This window comes from Silene latifolia, chromosome X (genome assembly GCF_048544455.1).
Source record: "Silene latifolia isolate original U9 population chromosome X, ASM4854445v1, whole genome shotgun sequence".
NCBI classification, from domain to species: domain Eukaryota; kingdom Viridiplantae; phylum Streptophyta; class Magnoliopsida; order Caryophyllales; family Caryophyllaceae; genus Silene; species Silene latifolia.
Window position 1 is genome coordinate 264,534,742 of NC_133537.1, and position 22,553 is coordinate 264,557,294.

At 36.1% G+C, this 22,553-nt stretch overlaps 1 protein-coding gene across 1 annotated transcript; it reads left to right on the forward strand.

The window, feature by feature from the left end:
- The first annotated feature begins 3,579 nt into the window (after positions 1-3,579).
- LOC141623969 (switch 2-like) lies at positions 3,580-10,963 on the forward strand. The gene is made up of 8 exons (XM_074440126.1): positions 3,580-4,066; positions 4,256-4,362; positions 5,032-5,950; positions 7,994-8,241; positions 8,990-9,116; positions 9,200-9,475; positions 9,705-9,972; positions 10,303-10,963. Exons 1-8 carry the CDS (start codon positions 3,686-3,688, stop codon positions 10,626-10,628), a joined length of 2,652 nt encoding a protein of 883 aa, XP_074296227.1. The 5' UTR covers positions 3,580-3,685; the 3' UTR covers positions 10,629-10,963.
- The last annotated feature ends 11,590 nt before the right edge of the window (positions 10,964-22,553 follow it).

A 22,553-nucleotide genomic window follows, 5' to 3' on the forward strand; every position in this document is an offset into this window, starting at 1 on the left:
CGACAGAGATGCGAGGTTTATATCGAGGTTTTGGAAGGAGTTGCAGGAATCGTTGGGAACAACTTTGAAGATGAGTACTGACATTTCATCCCGCAAGGCAGACGGGCAGACGAGAGAACAATCAAGACTCTTGAGGACATGTTGCGAGCTTGTGTGATGGATTTTGGTGGTAGCTGGGAGCAGAGGTTGGACTTGATAGAATTCTCTTACAATAATGACTATCACACCAAAGATAGGTATGGCACCGTTTGAGGCTTTGTATGGGAGGAGATGTAGGAGTCCAATCTGTTGGGACGATAGTGCTGAGGCAGTGGTTTTAGGACCAGAGATGGTGCATGAGATGGTGGAACAGATTAAGATGATCAGGGAACGGATGAGAGCAGCCCAGGATCGACAAAAGAGTTATACAGATCTACATCGTCGGGACATAGAGTTTCAAGTTGGGGACAAGGTTCTTCTGAAAGTGTCTCCGATGCGTGGAGTTATGAGATTTGGGAAGAAAGGCAAGTTAAGTCAGAAGTTTATAGGGCCTTATGAGATCTTAGAGCGAGTTGGGGAAGTTGCTTATCGTCTGGCTTTACCAGCTGCGTTAGAGAGAGTGCATAATGTGTTTCATGTATCGCAGCTGCGGAAGTATGTGAGTGACCCGTCACATGTCTTAGAGGCAGATAGCTTAGAGCTAGACGAGTCCTTGTCATATCTGGAGGTGCCTAAGCAGATTCTAGACCGAAAGGTTAGAAAGACTAGGGGTGGTGAGACAGTTTTGCTCAAGATCCTTTGGTCTAACCACGAGACCGAGGAAGCTACATGGGAGCCAGAGGAAGCTATGAAAGAGCGTTACCCTTTCCTCTTTGATCAGGTATGTATGGTTACGGGGACGTAACCTTGTTTCTTTTAGGGGGGTAGGAGATGATCGCGAGCAGTTTTTAAGAGTTTTATACCCCTTTTATATGTTGTGTCGGTATGTTTGTCGGGATGAGTTGGGTTAGTATCATGTTTTATGTTAAATTTTGTTTGGCTTTTGAGTCGGGAATGTTGTGGGAGTACCTTTGGTTAGTAGTGGTTTGAACTTCGGGGACGAAGTTCCTTTTAAGGAGGGAAGACCGTAATACTCCGTATTTATAAGTCTTGGGGTACTCTATCGAATAGGCCTTACTCTGTCGAGTAAGGGTAAGTTGCGAAATAAAATAGTTTCGACTGTTGGGTACTCGATCGAGTAGTTGGGGTACTCGATCGAGTAAAGAAGGTACTCGATCGAGTACCTTGGGTACTCGATCGAGTGTCCGGTTTTACGGGGAGTTTTCTCGGGTTTTGTTAATTATGCGATTAAGGTATTTAAGTTTCGTCGTCATTGTTTTAAATCACTTTTACAAAACCTAAAACCCTGTTTAAGAGAGAAAGCAACAAGTTCATCTTCCTAATCGCATTCTTAGCAATTCCGGAGTTGGACGGTCGGTTCTTTGTCGTTATTCGTATCGTTGAGTTCCTTGCATCGAGGGTAAGATCTATGTACCCTTTTTATTGTTTTTCCCTTGATTTGGTTAAACCCTAATTTAGAGATTGGGGGTTTTTATGTGTAGTATGTGATGTGTAGCCTCTATGTGTTATATGATAGGAGGAGGGTTCATAGAAGAGGCTTTTGACTCGGCGGTAGAGAGACCGTCGATTGTGTGCATACCGGGTAGGATTTCTACTCGGTATTAGTCCCATAATGGGATATTGGTGAGGTGTTGTGTTTGGTTGTTTGATATAATGATTGTCTTGTGTTTGTGGTTGTGATTCTTTGTTGATGGTTCGCGAGGCGTGGCCTCGGGCCGAGTGGGGTCACTTGCGGGAGTGACTTCACGCCTAGTTTCGCCCTTCGTGGAACCCGCCACGGAAGGGGATGTGCACATTAATGGACAGGGTTATCGCTCACTATGTGGGGCGGGGATTTGGTGGGTACGGCTGCGGTCCCCATGGCGGTGGTCCGGTGGGACGATCGAGGATTGAGATGATGGGAATTGGTTGGTAGTGTGTGTGTGTGTGGTTCAAATTTGTCTGTTTATCTTATTATTATTATCTATATTGATTGTGTGATTAGTATCGACCCGGTGTTGTTTTGTAAACTGCGGTGATCCATTCGGGGATGGTGAGCAGATATTGAGGAGTATTGAGATGATCTTGGGATAGTGGGATGCCACGACATGATGATAGGAGTCTTCCTTGTAGCCTTTAGTTTATTTACATTTCAGTTAGAACAGTCATTTTGAAATAATGTATCGTACTTTTGGTTTGGTTTTGAGGATTGTAACTATTCGCTAAATTATTTATAATAAACGTTGTTTCTTTATTGTTGTTTGATTATCATTGCCTCGGGTAACCGAGATGGTAATGTCTTCATACCTGAGTGGTCCTGGTAAGGCACTTGGAGTATGGGGGTGTTACACCATATTAATATTGGTCTGGTCCGGTCTGGACTATAAAAACACATGGACCGGACCGGACCGGACCAAATAGACCAAAGTGAACCAAATATTATTGTCATTGACATGTTTTAGCATATAAAACTAACTAGTTTTAAACCCGTGCAAAATTGCACGGGTATGTATTTGGGCCAGTATTAATGTTTTTGGATGTATATTTGTTTTTGCATTTCTATTGTACTTATCTAGTTGGTCTAAATCTACGATCTACATAATTTATGTTTAAATTTGTTACAAACATGTGTTCACATACACTGGTTTATAAGGAAATAACGTAATTTACTCTTGTAAATAAAAATTGCATACATAAAAAACTTTACATCTGGATAAAATAAATAAATATAATCTAATATAATCAACTTTAACATATGTATGTAATTCATTTGTGTTTTATGTTCGATCCCGTATATAAATGTTATTCCTTCTTGAAATTATGTAATTTTATTATTATATGTAATTTTGTTTTAAAAATTATGTAATTCAATTTCATTTACTCGCATTTGTAATTCATTCTGCGTATATGTTATTAATTTTATTTACACGGAATGTATAAAATTACTTCATAATATTAATTCATAGAATTTTTTCATAATATTATTTCATAGAATTTGTTGTAAGACGGAATTTATCGCATGTTTGAAAAGACGGAAATCTGAAGAAATAAATACATTGCACACTCACGGGTCCCACCATAACATGAATTTCCAAAAAAAAAATGCATTAATGACATGGCGCGTTGAGGATTGAGTATTGTCTTTTGTATTAATATAGATAAGATACTCAAGAAGTTCGTAACGATCAAAATAAACATTATTTTTTTACTAGATTTAACTACATAATTACACATCTTATAATACGTGTAAACAAAGTAGAAAATAAAATTAATAATATTACAATTTTAAAACTTCTTTTCTTACATAACTTGGCCCATTGGTCCCGGTCATTCATTCGGTTTGGTCGGGACTTGGCCCAGAAAGCAAAGTCGAGTAAATAAGTGACATAACCCAGGACCAAACAAAATTCGGTCTGCTTTGGTCCGGACCAAATGATCCGGTCCGGTCTGATCTTTGGTCCGGACCACTGAGTGAATAGGCCTAGGTATTCCTTGGCTACCGAGAGGATGTAGGAATGAAAGGGAAGAGTAGAGACCGATTTGTTAGAATCAGTTGGGCGAAGACGGTGAAAACTGGTTTGTTGTCTTCTTCTACAGTTTGGTGTCGATGTCGTTCAAGGCTTTCAAAGATACCCTTAAACCATGCACCACCACCACCACTTCTACCACCTCTTCTTCTTCTTCTTGTACAATTTCCCAATTCAACCCCAATCCAATTCACCCCAGAAGAATTCCCCCCAAAACTTCCATTTCTCAGCAACTCCTACGTCTCGATCACTCTCTTTCCCAACAGACCATACATTCCCATAAACAACCACCCATCACCAAGGATGATCATGATGACGACGACGACGATGAAAAGGTAAAGGAAGATAATGAAGACTATAGAGGGTTTGGTAGACCCAATTTGGATGTTTTTAGTTTCGGCGAAACTGGCCCTTTTCAGCCCCTTCTCTTGTCCTCTCCCGGTGTCCTTCCGCTTGTTCAGGTTTTCATTTTTTTCATTATTAAGCTAATTCGTAATCGGGTCATTTAACGGTCTGTCTGAGTTAGTATCAGTTCACTGGTCATCCTAGTCAGTCAGTTTTCGGACAGCCTGTGGCAATGGTTTCTTATCTTGCAATGTTGTAATGTTGTTCTGAAATTGCACGGTTTCTTATCTTGCAATGTTGTACAGGTCCCTGCTTCTATTAATTGTAGGCTTCTCGAGCACCAACGGGAAGGAGTTAAATTTCTATACCAATTGTACAAGAATAATCATGGAGGCATTCTTGGAGACGACATGTGAGTACACCAATAATCAACGGCAACGACTTGTTGATTATGAAATTAATCATTGTTCTTTGTTTTCACTGAAATTAATCAGACTTCTGCCTTTTTCTATTTCAAGGAGCAATAAATTGAGTTCAATTGTTCAAGTTTCTTAACAAGTCTAGTATTATCAAAAGTATAGTTTCTGCTGAGCTTGTTTAGGAGGAACATAATGAGGGTCTTGTTCTTGTAACTGATTATGACGCTTCTTTTCTCATTATGCTGAAACTTTGATGGATTCATCCGTAACTTAGTAGCTAAGCTAACATTGACAATACAAGACTAATCACGGAAGGTTCACCATTTTTGAAGCTATATTATTTGCTGTATACTTTACACAGTTTTTTCCTCTTTAGTCCTAATTAATTGGGAATAATGCAAGGTCCTCCCTGCAATGGATTGCTTGGCACCTGTTTTCTGATTTTCGATATGTAACTAATATGAGCATTATAGCAATGCTTCCATGCCGCTAAATTATTTTTAATTCTGGATTATTGGCCGGTAAGTTTGTACTATGACCTACATGGCTGAATCCTGCAAAAATTGCATTTCTTCTGAGATTACTCGTCCCTGGCATCAAGAAGTGATATAGGACTTTAGAAATACTTGTTTCTTTCTTGATTCAGTTATGCGTTTATGTAGGGGATTAGGGAAGACAATACAAACTATAGCCTTCTTAGCTGCTGTTTTTGCGAAGGATACAGAATCTGCTAACCCTGCTACTGTGAAGAGAAATCAGCAGGGTCCTGTTCTCATTATAGGCCCCGCATCAGTTCTGCAGAACTGGGAGAATGAATTCTCTAACTGGTCTACTTTTCGTGTTTCTATATACCATGGACCAAATCGTGACTTGATTCTTAATAAAGTAGAGGGGCAGGAACTAGAGGTAATGATAACAAGTTTTGATACTTTTAGAATATATGGGACTACAATTTCAGAGGTTATGTGGGATATTGTCATTGTTGATGAAGCACATCGGCTGAAGAATGAGAGGGCAAAGTTATACATTGCATGCCTTGGTTTAAAAACTAAAAGAAGATATGGTCTAACGGGGACTGTAATGCAGAATAAAATAATGGAGCTCTTTAATTTGTTTGATTGGGTTGCGCCAGGATCTTTGGGATCACGAGAACATTTTCGTGACTTCTATGACGAACCTCTTAAGCTTGGCCAAAGGTCTAGTGCTCCTGAACCGTTCATCCAAGTTGCTGAAGAGCGCAAAAAGCACCTCACAACACTTCTCAGCAAATATTTGTTGAGGAGGACAAAGGAGGAGACTGTTGGAAATCTTATGTTGGGAAAGGAAGATAACATTGTCTTTTGTGAAATGAGTGAACCGCAGAAACGGGCCTATCAGAGGATGTTGCAGCAACCAGAAATTCGGTGCCTCATAAATAAAGATCTTCCATGCTCATGCGGTAGTCCACTTAGCCAAGGGGAATGTCATAATAGAACAGTTCCAGACGGTGTCATATGGAGATATTTGCACAGAGATAATCCAGAGGGTTGCGATTGGTGCCCTGGTTGCCTTATTCTTCCTTGTATTCTTAAGCTTCAGCAGGTTTGTTTCTGAATTTTTATCTGCATAGGATGTTTTAATGCACTGTTGTTCTCTCTCCCCTTGACCATCCGGATCAGATGATCTACTGTTACGAGTAACACAACAGAGTTTTGTGTAGTCCCAAACATTATACACGTAATCTTTATTATCTTTTTTTTCTCCTTCCGGTTGAGCAGGCTCATTATAGCAGTTGGATGGTACCTGATAGCCTGTTCCTCCAGATGCTCCTTACCCGAGGAGTGATGTTGTAGAATCTAAAAATGATAATTTTCTAGCCGATAACCAAGCAATGTGTAGTTAAACATGAAAGTTTCAGTAACTGTAAAACAATGAGATCATTTTCAAATAGTGGGAACAATTTAAAGAAGAAAACTATAATTTGCCTCTCTTTTCCATTGATTATTTCTTTTGCTTCCATCTTGAATTGAATATTTTGTTTTTACCAAGTAAACCCAATTATTTGGAGTGTATATGTAACGTAAATGAAGGAAGAGAGGAATGGAAATATAACTTAGATAAATTTAGCATAGGAAGATTGTTCAAGGTTTTCATTTTTCTGCAGCACTTAGACCTATTATTTGAGATAGAGATTGGATAAATATGTGACTCATCAAATTAAAGGAGGTTGGTTGAAGTGGAAGAGGGCCATTTGGATTCAACATAGATTGAAGGATCGGTTCTTCCTAACGACAATTAGTTATATGGCATTGTTTGTTGGGCCGTGAAATTTCTAATTCAAAGAAGTATGTGGTAGATATGTCATGTGTATGCTATTTGTGGATGTGTCAGTGTGACTATCCAAGGATTAATTGAGAAACAATGTGATTAGGCAGATGCATGAGCTGCGTTTATTGAAGATAAGATGAGCTCCGTCTACATATTTTTAGAATTAATTTCTTTGAAATTCCTGATGCATTTGGGGGTACCGGTTTGAGATTTATGAGAAAAGAAGTTTCTGTCAAAGTATGCTTGATTATCTTTTCTTTGGGGTTTGGGGTTGAAGGTTCTCCATTATTGCTGGACTAGAATCACAAAAATAAACATCCCATAACACTGAATAAAGACAGACAAATCCATTTTGTTCATAACTGATTTCCACTAGAGTGCGTCTTTTCAGTATTAATGTACTACTATATATTTCCTTAAAAATGATTTCGGAATAAATAATCAAGGTTGGTTCTGATAATAGTCTGGGGGTTTGATGGCGAAGCTTTGCAAGATATGACCTTTTGTGGATTGATTTCTATTTCTTAGGAGGGAGAGGATGGCTTATTTGATACAGAAATAAGTTGTAAAATAATGGTCGACAATGGAATAGTTTCAACAATATTTTAGGGAAGTGTGTTTGTTAAAGCGATAGTCACTTGATATTATTAGGCTCTGCATTATCAAAGTATTTTAAAGAAAATTGATAGGATTAATTCACAATCCTTTGTTTCAGTGTGGGTTTGGCTCAAACATATTTTATCAATTAATAGGGAAAAAGGAGAATGAAATTAGTTGAGATTCAGGAGTAGGATTCTCCTATGTTCTTCCAACACTTCATTTAGCTGTCGTGACGCGCGTCCGACACAACGTTTCGACACTTCACTTTAGACCAAAGATTGAAAAAATCGCACAAAATAGCCGTATCCGAGACTCTGCGTGTCAACACCATGTCGAAGAGTCGGGGTAACACAGGGATTATCCAGTCGTTATTGTATATGTTTTCAATTTAGTTTCTAAGAAGTTCGTCAAAACAATGCGGGGATGTTGAGAGATAGCTTTTGTTTGGTGAGATATTTGTGTTTCAAATTGGGTGCTACGACCAAAAACTATGGAGCCATTTTGCTTTATCTAAGTGTTTCTGTGCTATTGAGTGGAGCTTGCCTCAGTGTCTGCAGTGCATTATGTGCTGTTTTTAAACTGTAGGTATTGTCAATTTTGTCATGCTGAAGTTTTAGTATTACCAGTCATTCTGAATGCTATTTTTGAGAATTGACTATGATTGTGATCCCAAAGGTGATCAAGGGTATAGTAATAATTCTTTGCATTATATGACAGATTAGCAATCATGTGGAGCTTATCAAGCCAAACCCAAAAGATGATGAAGATAAGCAAAAGAAAGATGCTGAGCTGGCTGAGAATGTTTTTGGTCCTGATATTGATTTGGTGGGAGGGAAGACTCAAAATGAAAGCTTTATGGGTCTCAGTGACGTGAAGCATTGTGGAAAAATGAAAGCTCTAGAGAGATTAATGACATCTTGGATTTCACATGGTGATAAAGTTCTCCTCTTCAGTCACTCTGTAAGGTGAGCTCCATAACTTGTATTTTCATGGAGATCAGGGTTGTTACTTTGCTACGTCTTTGGTTTAAAACTTCCGTTTTCGCAAAACAATTTGACATATTTTACTTTACAACCTGCATGCTCTTTTTTTTCCTTTCTAGAAAGATCATTACACCAGTCACTACATTGAGATTTATTAGGTAAATCTATATATCAATACGTTCAGGATGTTTAAAGCCTAGCTTTTAGGGGCTTTTTTTTTTGATAAGGTAAAGAAACTAGGTTGATCGAAAATCAACCTATACCATCCTTGCGGATGAGAACAGTAAAAGAAAATCAACGATTTTCAAATTACAAGGAAGCAAACATAAATGAAAGGGCACCAAACGGAAACTCTCGTAAGAAAAGAATTTCACTTTAAAACCCCATAGAAGAATTAAAGAAAATAAAATAAACAACTTAAAGAAATAGTCTTCACTCTTCTCCCAAGTCCCAACATCCAGATTGTTGTAGGGATCCCAAGTCAAACTAGACCTGGAATGATTTAGAGGACAACAATGAGGGGGAAGATGGATGGCTTGATCTGAAGTCATGTCATAAAGCAAAAACAAAAAAAGAACTTAAATAGCACCTCAAGCTCATGTGCTTTTCTTCCCAGCATTTTTTTATTGGCAGTAATGAAGCTCATTGGGGTATCTTGATGTGGAATCGTGCTAAAATGCAGCATTTGATGATGTGATACCATGTTTCTTATGCTGATTCATTTTGTCAGGATGTTAGACATCCTGGAGAAGTTTATGACACGGAAGGGATATTTCTATACAAGACTTGATGGGTCGACACCCACTGGAGTGCGTCAATCTCTTGTTAATGATTTCAACTCAAGCCCAAGCATGCAGGTAATTTATATGTATTGAAATTACTGACCTGAAGGAGCAGATTCACCATTTTGAAGAATTTACCCTACTAATTTACTGTGTAGGTGTTCCTAATTTCTACTCGAGCTGGGGGCCTTGGATTAAATCTAGTTAGTGCCAATCGGGTTGTGATATTTGATCCAAGCTGGAATCCTTCACATGATTTGCAGGCCCAAGATAGGTCATTTCGTTTGGGCCAGAAAAGGCACGTCGTTGTTTTTCGCCTTATTGCAGCTGGGTCTCTTGAGGAGCTTGTATATACCCGCCAAGTTTACAAACAACAGTTATCAAACATCGCAGTTTCTGGAAAATTGGAAAAGCGATATTTTGAAGGTGTCCAGGTGTGTAAAATCTCTTTTGTCCTTTTCGCACACTGAAAGTTCTCTTATATTTGCTCTTCAGGATCAGCTTTGAATAGAAATTTATTGTGTTTTCCCTTTCCTCTTTGCTTTACCTCACCTTGACAGGTTTTAAACAATAATTTACAGTGGTCGGCCAAAATCATTTTTATCTTGTTCTTCCTTTTTTTTTTAGTTGTGTTTTTCCTTATTATTGCTATTATTGTTACAGGACCACAAACAGTTTCAGGGCGAGCTCTTTGGAATATGTAATTTGTTTCGTGATCTGTCAGACAAGCTATTCACCAGTGACATCATTGGATTGCACGACAAACATGCACCTGTACCCGTGGGAGGTGAAAAGCAGAATGTAAATAATATAGGGGTGCATCTTGTTCAATCAAAGGAGGCAACCAAGTCGTCTTTTTCGGAGTCTAATGTTACAGAGCCATCCAGTTCACTGAATACTGCTGTTAATAAGCCACTACTTAAAGAACTAGGTTTGTATCTGTATCCTCTATCTCCAAACCCTCCAATTTGTTTTTCCAACATGAGATATTAGGCATACCAACCTTTTTATCAAAAAAGAAAAGATAACTTCATGCCTATGAAAAATAGAGTCATCATGCATTTGAAACAATGAAAGGTTTTACGGCATTTGAAAAATACAGTCATCATACACTTTCAATGGAAACACATGTATAGTCTGACATGGTTGGTAGTTGCTATCTCAAACTGATCTTTATTCCACCTTGCTTGATATGTCAAACGTCAAAAGTATACGAACTTTCTATCATCAGCCAACAGTCTAAAAAGTTGATCTTATGCAGGTATTCTGTATTCACATCGGTTTGAAGACATTGTCAACTTTGGTCCCGAGAAAACTGTTATCATGGCTGAAAAAGCAGCCTCAAATGGTGATACGAAGGAGCTGCATAACTGTCCACTTACTGAAGCCAAGCTGTTGAATGATGTGGCAGAAACAAAGCCTTTGTCTAGAGAGAATAAAAAGAGGCAGTTTAGTCTAGTTGCCCGGTGGATGGGCATGACAGAACTCGAGTTCAGTAAGTGGGTTGTATCTGCGTCTCCTAGAGATCGAGAGAAAACGCTCCGCGATTATAAAAAGAGGAGAAAAGAGACGACATCACGAGCTTAGACATGGGATATGTATGGCGGATTTCTGGTCGAAAGGGATAGACCTCAATAAAGACGGTTTACCACGCTTGCCTTAGTTCTTCACGAGCCGATGTCACTCATGTACATACAAAGTGAGAACCAAAACTTGTGCAGAAAATGTCTCTGTTTTAGCTTCTTTTTAACAAACTAATTCAGCAGAGATGTTCAGCTTGCTGATCGAACCACACTAATATAAATGAATAAATAGAGCTTTGTAAATATATTTTTTTTAGTCGAATAACAATGAATGTTAAACCCGTGTTGTTAGGGTAGCAATATTTGTTTGTGTTGATATTTAGTCTAGTTTGTTTGGCAGGTCTGTTGTACTCTATGTACTTTGTTCCGTTTTGTGATCTACTTACTCTATTTGCCGCATTCCCTCAAAACAGATATTTTTTCTCCCACAAATTCTTTCTTGTTTTTGGTCTGAAATAGTAAGACGGGAGTTTGTTGCCATTTTATGTCAAATGTAACCACAATGGTCCGGCAGTATTGCAGCTTATGGTAACTTGTTCTCTAGAAGTGATCACATTTGACTATTAAACGGTCACAAGACCCCGTGTCTTATTATTTCAGACTAAAATGACCTGTCTGAAGGTAGACCCACTCTTTTTCTCCGGTCTCGTCATTTCCAGTCAAGTTCTTTATCAGATTACCAATACTTTGTAGGTCACTCGCATCATATTGCACAGTTGCGCAGGAATTCGACTTCAAAATGGCGTAGATTGTCTACAACTCCACACAATCGTGACAATCAAAAGTAGATGTTGTATTAGAATTTCTTTGTTGTGGTTTGTTGACTAGGTGTGCGTAGATTGCCTCTTCCCTTTATGCAAAAGAGGTCATGTGAAGATTTGCATTGTTCTTCATAACCTAGTACTCTAGTAGGTGTCCTTAATCCTTTTTTATTGGTCGGGGAAGTAAACGTAGTACAATGAGTTTTATCAATAAGTCTTGGTATAGACGGGTGGGGCAAACAGACAGGTAAAGACCCCTAATAAAATAAGTAGGGGGGACAAGGTGGGGCACCCCCATGTGCTTCCCACTTTATGGTAAATGGGTATTTTGTGAGGGAAAATGATATCCGTCTATACGTATAGACGGATAGTGTCCGTCTATACGTATAGACGGATAAAGATATCCTATTAGATTAATACAATTCGGGGGAGATTATAAATATTGAACAAAATTGAAGAACCCAGATAGATTGAAAGATAAGTTTCAAAGAGGGGTTGAATGATTTTAGAATGAGTATAGCAAAATTAATTTAATAAGTTTGGGCTTGGAAGCAACCCGCTATTTATCGATAGGCGAGAACAGACTGTCATTGGCTACTTTGCCTATCTATTATACCAACAAGGATCCTCTCCATTTCTTTCCTCTCCATTTCCTCTCACAAATTCATTTAATAATATTATCTCTTCTATACTCTATTAACCCTTTATTTTTATGCATAAATCGTGAACCGTTCGATATTGACATGATACAATCTGGGCCCTTTCTTTTAGAAAATGAAGAGAATTTTGGCTTCTACTTCGTATTATACTATCTATTCTTCGCGTGATAAAAAATTAAAAAGTATTGAGGTTTCGGCTGAGTTCTTACATGACCTAATGTTGTTAGGCTATGCTTATTGGTGGATTGATTAACCTTTTTTTAGTGCCAACAAAGTGCATATTAATTTGAATTCTTCTCATTTCTCTCATCATTTTCTCTCTAATACATTCATATTTTAATATATTTTCTCTCTTCATTTATTAAAACATTATTTTTATGATGAATCAATTACAAATATTAGATCGTCACAAGATTTAATTCGAACCGTTTATAAAAAATGAGGATCCATTTCTTTCAAGGAAATGGAGAGAATCTGGCTCGGGTGAAAATGACAAATAATTGGTAAAGGGGAAAAATGCTGGGGAAATGGAAAATAATTAAATAATAATAAAGAGAGATTTAAAAATTAATAGGCTAGTAACCTAGTTAATTAACTTGACTTTTGAACCTTAGTAATCATAGATATAAGACCACTCCCAAGCAAGGGTCGCCTTAATTAGGTCACGACTCATATTTACTACTCCCTCCGATCCAGACAGATGTAAACATAAGCAAAAAGTGGTTATTTAAGAAAAGGTGAAAAAATAAGGGGTAAAGTAGAAAATATTGATTGGGGCCACATGAGTTTAAGTGGATTAAATAAGTAGTTGGTGAGTGGGTGAGTGGATGGTAAAGTTGTAAATAGGTAGTGGATATAAGAGTAATTTAGTTATTTTTCATGCCAAATATGGTATGTTACCATTGGTGTGGTTCATCCATTTTAGGTAAGTGTTATCATCTGTCTGGATCGGAGGGAGTATTAATTACACCTTATTTATTTTGACCCACTTTCACCCTCCCAAGCAGAAAGTCACGACCTAGGTCACCAACCCAATCATTTCCCACTTTCTCAATTTCAATCATTTCTCACATTCTCTACCCCACTAAACCTTTTCTCTTTTTTCCTATTATCATTTAATCTATACTTAATTTATAACTTAATTTTAGTTTTATAATTTTATAAATAATTTAAATATAAAATAATAACTATGTACATGATAAATATTTTATCTTTAATTCGGATATTAGATAAAAAATTAATTTAATTTAACGATCGTATTTTAACAATCTAATGTAATAATCGTATATTATTTTCAACAACATAATCGAGTCAATATCGTAGCTTTAATATTAAATAAACTCCAAAAAAAACTTTAATAGTAAATAAACTCCAAAAAAAAAAAAACTAAAATTTTAACGTGGACACTGGATAGACCACAAAGACAAAGACACAAACTAAACTCATTCATCTTTGAAATTCCAGTTTGTTAAACACAAACCCAAACCCTTCTTTTCCCAAATTCATTCCCCCAACCCAGATAAACAAAGGATCCCCAAATAAAAAGAAATTCCCAAATAAAATTCCAAACAAACGACATCAACATCACCATCTTCAGCGCATCACCATCATCAATCTTCAACATCATAGCCGATCTTCACCATCATCGATCTTTTCAATTTTCTGGATTTCAATCTCACCCATATCTTCTTCTATCATTTTCCGTTTTTCCAAGATCTCATTTTTTCAATTTTGGTAAGTCTCATTCTTGATTTTATTGTTGATTTCTATAGTGGGTATGTAATTTGAAATCTTTATTTTTTTTCAATTTAAAGGGATAGAAGTTTTATTTTGTTGATGTTTATGTAATTAATTTGTTACACTTTTTAATGAATTTAAAATTGATCAAAATATATCAAAGTTGAGTTCATTTTTGTAGAGAATTTAAAGATAATGCCCTTTTATATATGCTCATATTTTTTTTAATTTTGATTTAATGTACAATTTTCAATAACTCAATTGTTAACTAGTTCTTCAATGCAAATAATTTTGGCAGAAATGGCAGAGGAAGATGGAAGGGTTGAGCTTGACCTTGTCCTTTTTATTTGTACCCAACAAACCAGAGCATGACATGTGTCGGGTCACCAACCAGGTCAAGAATATCAAAAGAGGTCATGGGATGACCTCTTTTGCCAACCGGGTCATGCTAATTTGGAGCTTAATTTGTGATTAAGGAGACCCACCCCTCTCATGACCTAGGTCATGACCTTGCTTGGGGGTGGTCTAAGGGGTGTTTGTAAACCTGGCAAAGGGGTCAATCAGGTTGGGTTTAGGTCGGGTCAATTCGGGTTTAAATTGTTCGGATTTGCTAGAATTCGGGCCAGGTCGAATCATGTCTGAAGGAAATGTAGATCTATATACATACCAACATACTCATATATGTTTAAACTAATTTGTCATAAAATTAATAAGGTCTTATGCATGCAAACTAATTAACAAAATAAAGAAGAAATCATCCTTACATTGTGATTTCTGGTTTAAATGGGCACAAAAGAAATCTCCTTTTCTTTTGTTCTTGAGCTTTCCTTTTGGAGGAACTAAGATCCAAGTGTAGGATCTCTCCCTAAGCTTTATACCCAAGGCTTACTCTTAATTAAAATTAATATCATAAGATCTAGTACAATATTAATTTAGTAGAAAAATTGACCCAAAATAATTTGGTATTTTAATCCCCAAAACCGGTTGGGAGTGAATGGGAGAGGAAGTGATTTCTCTTTCTAAAACCTTTTATTTTGATAAGTAAGAATGAATGAATATCTTACACTATCATGCATGTAGTGTATCAAAAATATAAGACAAAACCCTTTGCCTTTTTCTTTTTGTCAAACCGTGTAGGAGGGAAGAGGAGGAAGAAAAAGACCCAATGCATGCTCTTGTTTGCCTTCACAAGGTAAACTAGGGTTGCATGGCTACTAAAGTAAGTCATCATAATGTTTACCACTAATTTAAACAAACACAATATTTGCTTAAATCTCCCCTTAATTTCGGCACTTTTGATAATATGGATTCCATATTATTTTTGTCAATTGTCAATATGTCACATGTCATATGTTGCATAAATTTGTTGTGTATTTTTAACATATTAAAAATCAACGTATTATTAAAAATACGTCACATACATAAATTGACTTAGTAATTTCATAATTACTTGTACCAAAATATTTTACCAATTATAAATCACAACATATTGTATTTATAATAATTCATTCAATTTCAATTGTTTCTTTAAACAATAATTTCATCCGAGTAATGATACAATTCGATTACTCGCATCAGTATCTCATTTAATCACATTTCAATGTGATACGTAAATTTTACTTCCAAAATCGTCCGTCAATTTTTCAAGTAATTTAATTAACCCGTAACATTATACGATTAATTAAATGATCAATTAAGAGTGTTGCCCTATAGGTATGACCTAGGGGGTCAACTGATCACCACCGTCACACGACAGTAATGTCAAACTCTAGTCAGCCAATCATTACCGATATATGTTGACCGGTTGACAATAAAAATTACTTCCCAATTGTATTCTTTATAATGAGATTTAAACATGTGATCATCATGATCAACGTCGTGATCGCATTATTGTCGGAGGACACATATTCCAACAATCTCCCACTTGTCCTCGACAAGTGTGCGTCACCAATTCTCTTGTCCTATTACTATCTCCCACTCAATGCAAGGTGTCTTTGGGTCGTACTTGCAAGTGATCATATCGAGAGTGGTTTCCTCGATCCGGAGAATAAGCGATTGAGGACTTATCTATCATAGATACTTTCCGAGCGTGGCCACGCATTTCCAGTTCATTACTCCTCGAGTGGCCCCGAGATATTGTTATAACCCCGACTAGGGGTGGACAATTCCTATCGCACTCATTCCCTTCGACTAGCCACAACCATCATAACCCAAAATATGCCCATTTGACCCCATTTACGAAGGTCGTAGTAACACAAATCAAAGTTAATCTGAAACTGTGGCATCTTAGGTGAATAGTCTTTAGTCAAAAGAATCGACTCATTCGAATACTATAGTAGCTCTCGCCACGACCAGGCTATATAAATTTGCGTAACTCTATAAGCGGTCATTAGGCCCGACAAAAAGTTCCTAACGATCCGCCTATGTGATCGACTAGTCATCTCACATGACTCTATGGCACTTGAACTTGCCATCAATCGCATCACACTCTAGTCACTTCGAGACGTCACCTCATATAAGTAACTATGGGCAAATACAATGTTAATCCATGTTCACTTTAACGGGGTTCAATTATCTCTACAACCCGTTTGGATATAACAAAGTGCAAGGTGAGTTAATAATAACTCAAACGACAAATGTCGACATCACACTCGGGTAGTCAATATCATATTACAACCTTGTGATGTATATCGTCAGTGTAAACACTTATTGATTGCAATAGAAGTTTAACATCCCATGTGTCCATGTGTTCAAACTTCTTACACTTGCAATCTCCTTTACATTCATGTTCTCTCTCATAACATGAATCTTACCAAGTACACATCAAGGTTCCCGACCTTGGTTTCGGTTCTTTAACTTGAAAGAACTTTCTTATCGACTATCACATAACGACTGAATTTGTGATGAATGATATAACTTGTACTGATCAAGTACCCTATCCACACACAATGAACTAGGTATATGTTTTGTAGAGTCTTGCAACAATCTGCCAAGACGATTGGCCTAGCACTTCTCACAAGTCCTAGCATAGTTAGGAAGGATTAGTATTGAGTAACTTCTTATTCAATTAAGTACCTTCCCAAAAACTTCTTATTTCTCCTTCTAGCTTGAAAGGTCAAGGATTCTCATAAATCCTCACATGTGCTCGGATTTTCATTAATATGCGCAACCTCTTGACACATATAAGAGCATTCTGACAAACACCGAAATCGCTCATCGGATTCTACTCGAGAATTCATGACGTTTCTATTATGGCTTACCAATGATCATCATGCTCTGATGCATATGATTCATAATTGGACATGTGCATGATTATTCTAATGGCAGAAACATTAGTAGCTAATAATCATGAGACCAACCGTTCTTAGGTTCAATGAACTACCATATTTGCTAATGGTAATCCCATTTTCATTCATATGAATAACCTATGTGTATGTTGATACAATGAGTATATCTTAATACAAATCCAATACCTCTCAATGTAATTGGATTCATCATAGTCCATTTTCATCCAGAATTGAAAACTCAAAAGCTTCTTTATGAAAGAAGGTATTAGCTCGTCATTCTTTAATGAGTGATGAGTTGTAAACATTCAAAGGATGATAGCTCCCACTAAATTCCATGTCTTCACATGAGAATTTCCTAACTCCCACTCAATTCTACACATTTCGAAATTGACTTCTCAATCGAAATTTATCAAGAATTGAAATATAAATTGCATTGCCAAGTTATTAGGATAAAATCATATATGTTCCCATCATATCCTTTCAAAATACCTATTTTGAAGTGGTCTCATCTTAACCTTACGGAAAGAGATTTTAAATCTCCAACACACTCATGTCATAATGATGTGTAGCAATGTCATTATTCAAATATAAATAATATCTAGAATACGTCCTTCGCAAATACCCTTTTGGAAGGAGGTTTAACCATTTCATAATGAGGTTAAGCAATGACATTTGCGTGGTTAAAACTTTGGCCATTGAAGATATCGGTATATCAATCTTTGCAACTCGATCATAACTAGTATGTTACTATGATTCATTTAGGCTCTTAAGTAAATCTCAAGGTTGAAACTATTGGTCAAATATTTCATAAACTTAGTCAAAAACTTGTTAAGACTTTACATTAGTCATTTTTCTTTCAAAACTTTCTTTTGGTCTCCTCGTGTAGTTATCTTGAGAATATACTCTTATGATTACTTCACTTGGTCTCTTTAGTCATATAGAACTAACTTGAGACCATAGATCTCATCTATTCGGCATACTATGTAAATAGATATACCTTTATTCAAATCATTCTCTCTTGCGTATATCTTCATTTACACAAGTACACAATTTTATCTTGCCTTGTGTGTTGTGTCCTCATTTTTTCTCCCACTCTATCTTTAGAATAAATACACTATAGATTCAAAGATAGCATATGAGACACAAATAATGATGTTGAAGTATAAGGAGAACTATCTCATAGATAGACTAATAGTTATTGATTTCATATGTGTACTTGGTGATTGACATTCCTTTAAGAGAGTTCATAGACTCAAAATCGCTTTATAAATGATCATACACAAGCCTTAAGCATGTGGACATATATTGAAACCCGTCATTTTATTTGTCTATTAGATCACTTTAAGTGAATAATCTTATGTTTCTAAGAGCAAGCATTTAAAGATGAATTTTAGAACATAAAAGGATAAATGATAAAACGGGTGACTTGGGTTGCAAACCAAGTCACCATCATCCAAAATACAAACCATTATCCAAAATACCTTTCCATGTCGAACACGGAAACTTAAAGTTCTAAAAATCCAAAACATAACTTAAAATAAGACAATGAAAAGCAAAGCTCCATAAAAGCTATATATCCCTAGCTTCTTGATGGTTTCTCATGCTTGCTTTTCCTTTCCCTTGTCTTTGCTTGGTGGAGGCCCTATTTACAATAAAAAGGGAGATACATTATCACAACTTTGCATCATATTACCATAGTTGAATTAGAAACATAAAAGAAGGATAGTCATTTACCTACTGGAGTGATCTTTCCAGCCTTAATGTCACCAAGGTATTTGGAACAATTTCTTTTCCAATGTCCCATACCATTACAATAATGGCATTTATCAAGAGGACCCTTCTTGATCTTTGAAGTGCTAGCTTCACAAGTCTTAGCTTTGGTGAATGTGGGAGCTTGCTTCTTGCCCTTTCTCCCATTCTTTTTGAACTTCCTCTTACTCTTAGTGCTTATGTTAAGCACATCCTTGGGAGGGTTCACATTTAACCCCATGTCCCTCTCGGCTTGCACAAGTAACTTGTGCAACTCCTCAAGAGACACATCCTTGTCTTGCATGTTAAAATTCACCCGGAATTGCACATATGCCTTGACTTTGGACAAGGAGTGTAGAATCCTATCTACGATGAGTTCTTTGGGGATTTCAACCTTTTGAATTTTCAAGGTCTCGACAAGCTCCAATAGTTTGAGCACATGAGGGCTAACCTTTTGGCCCTCTTTGAAGTCAAGATCAAAGAATGCCGCGGCCGCCTCATATTGGACGATCCGCGGAGTTTGTGAAAACATGGTCACAAGTTTGGAGTAAATCTCATTAGCATTGCCCATTTTAAAGGCTCTCCTTTGGAGGTCCGCCTCCATCGCAAATATCAAGACATTTTTCATTGCGGCGGACTCCTTTTGGTAAGCCTCATATGCTTCCCTAGTGGCGCGGTGGACCTAGTGGAGGGTTCGGGTGGAGAGGCCTCGGTAAGGTAACGAAGCTTGTCGTCACCTTCGGCGGCTAATTTGAGTTGGGCATCCCAATCGGAGAAATTTGACCCATTCTTTTCAAGTTTACATCGATCCATAAAGGATCGGAGCCATGACGAACTAGCGAGAGGTGTGGCGTTAGGAGTTGGTGTTGCCATTTGTTATGAAAAAGAAGTGGTCTACAAAACAAAATATAAGGAGTAAAACAAATGTCGTTTTAATAATACTCGTAAAAATATGATTTAAACAAGTTTTATGCATTTTTCTAGTGACCTCTACCCAACTAGATAAATGATTCCAAGACCCAAATTCATATCGACTTAGGCACGGTATGGCCGATGAAACCTTTATCAATATAACTCGGTGGATTAACGTTTTAATCGATTCTACTTTTAGAACTCTTGGTCGATAAAATTACTCTAATAATTATCTATAGCCCGGAACACATGCAACTACGGTCGCGAATACTTCCGTTGAGCTCAATCCAAATTTCGAATAAATGTGTCCATGATCCAAATCCACATCAACTTGGGCACGGTATGGCCGATGAAACCTTCATTAACATGAACTCGGTGGATTAACATTCATCACCCACTTCCCCTACGTAACAAGGTTTGTACCCCGGTAGGGCCGAGTGCACTCCCTCGCGAAATAGGTTTTCATGGTTTCTACTATTTGGTAAGGCTATGTCTCAATTGATTGTTTTAGCGAGAGGTCATGTCAATTTATTATCTATCACGTTTTAAGTGAACTAAAGCGGTGAACTACGATAATTCTAATTGACACGGTCGATAAACTCGATAAAAATAAGGATGCATGTTTTAGTTATGGCGATTTAGCGATGCATGTGACATAAAATAAAATGCAAGCATAAAGATAAATAAATCCTAGTATGGCCTTTCCTAAAATAGAAAAACTATTTAACTATTACATATTCGGAAACCAACTCCATTGGTCCCTTGAACTTCGGTTGTGGCACGCATCTCGAGGTAACACCGTCTTTATGTATCGCCATTCTTGAAGAAATCCGTCTTTGGGAACTCCGGAATGAATAAAATTACATAATAAATTACATAATTTCCTATTATACATTTGTAACTAAAATAAAATAAATCTATTAAATTACAAAACGGTGATACGAGATCACAATAAAATTACAACCGAATCGGTATTCCCATACATTTCGGGAAATACCAATTAAAATCTAAGGCCATACTAAGTAAAATTACATAATTCAAAATTACATAAATTAAAATTATGACAATCATAAAGAAAAATGCAAAATTATAATATGTATGAACATGCTCAATTTTATGCTAAATCGCCTTTAATTAGCCAATATCGTATATTACTCGGTTTTTTTACGGATTTGCGTGATTTCAACATTTTTATAATCACAAAAATACATAAACTCATATTTATGCATAAGTTAATTACCCTAACCTCTTAGGACTCAAAATTTAGTCTTCACTAATAATTTGACCATAATTAACCCATATTTTATAAAATTGTTCATAAATGGACCAAAAATTACAAAAATAAGCTATAAACTTCAAATAAATCACAAAATTTCAAATAAATTCAAAATTTGAAATTTAAACTTATGAACATTCTGGAAAAATACCATGACACTCATAATGTTCAAAAACTTAGGTTAAAAAATTTCGAAAATTTTCCGGAAAAACAATGTTGCGGTTTATCGGTTTTAACAAAAAATAATCATAAAAACATGGAAAAATTATATTCATTAACTTTTCAATTTTAGATCTGAAAAAGATAATAAAATGCAACATTAGACATTTTTCCTAAGTCATAGATTATGTTTTATTAATTTTTCACTAATAATGTCACTATTTATGCTATTTTTTTTCAAAAATCCATAAATCATGCAAAAAGACTTCTTTATAGCCAATTATTTTACACACATCTTGTAAAATTGCATGTGACAACATATTAATTTTCTATGACCAGATTCAAAATTTAACTCATATTAACCTATTTTTCACCTAAATCCGAATTTAATAATGAAAAATCCATTTTTCGAGCATAACAAGTCCAAAAATTATGAAACTTTACAGGTTATCTCAAAATAATATATGTGACAACATATCCAAAAATCAATGGAAAATTCGAAGTATAGCTAATTTTAGACCGAAAATGACATTTTTTACTCATAAAATCATATTTAAATGTCATTAATGTATAATATGAACAATAAAAATCCGTAAAATTAACCAAAAATACCCTAAAACATTTTAGGACCAGAAATATTAACATACATAAATTAATTTTGTGATATATCATAATAACACAAATTTTACAAGTTTTATATGTTATTCTTATAACTCGGAAAAACTTTTAACCGATTTGCATGCAAACAACCGTGGCTCTGATACCAATTGAAGGAAATGTAGATCTATATACATACTAACATACTCATATATGTTTAAACTAATTTGTCATAAAATTAATAAGGTCTTATGCATGCAAACTAATTAACAAAATAAAGAAGAAATCATCCTTACATTGTGATTTCTGGTTTAAATGGGCACAAAAGAAATCTCCTTTTCTTTTGTTCTTGAGCTTTCCTTTTGGAGGAACTAAGATCCAAGTGTAGGATCTCTCCCTAAGCTTTATACCCAAGGCTTACTCTTAATTAAAATTAATATCATAAGATCTAGTACAATATTAATTTAGTAGAAAAATTGACCCAAAATAATTTGGTATTTTAATCCCCAAAACCGGTTGGGAGTGAATGGGAGAGGAAGTGATTTCTCTTTCTAAAACCTTTTATTTTGATAAGTAAGAATGAATGAATATCTTACACTATCATGCATGTAGTGTATCAAAAATATAAGACAAAACCCTTTGCCTTTTTCTTTTTGTCAAACCGTGTAGGAGGGAAGAGGAGGAAGAAAAAGACCCAATGCATGCTCTTGTTTGCCTTCACAAGGTAAACTAGGGTTGCATGGCTACTAAAGTAAGTCATCATAATGTTTACCACTAATTTAAACAAACACA

Bases quoted from the DNA above. Each gene is read 5' to 3' on its own strand.
- LOC141623969 (XM_074440126.1), top strand. From the start codon at position 3,686: ATGTCGTTCAAGGCTTTCAAAGATACCCTTAAACCATGCACCACCACC. The intron at 9,117-9,199 runs GTAATTTATATG...TTTACTGTGTAG, and splicing joins ACTCAAGCCCAAGCATGCAG to GTGTTCCTAATTTCTACTCG. The intron at 9,476-9,704 runs GTGTGTAAAATC...TTATTGTTACAG, and splicing joins GATATTTTGAAGGTGTCCAG to GACCACAAACAGTTTCAGGG.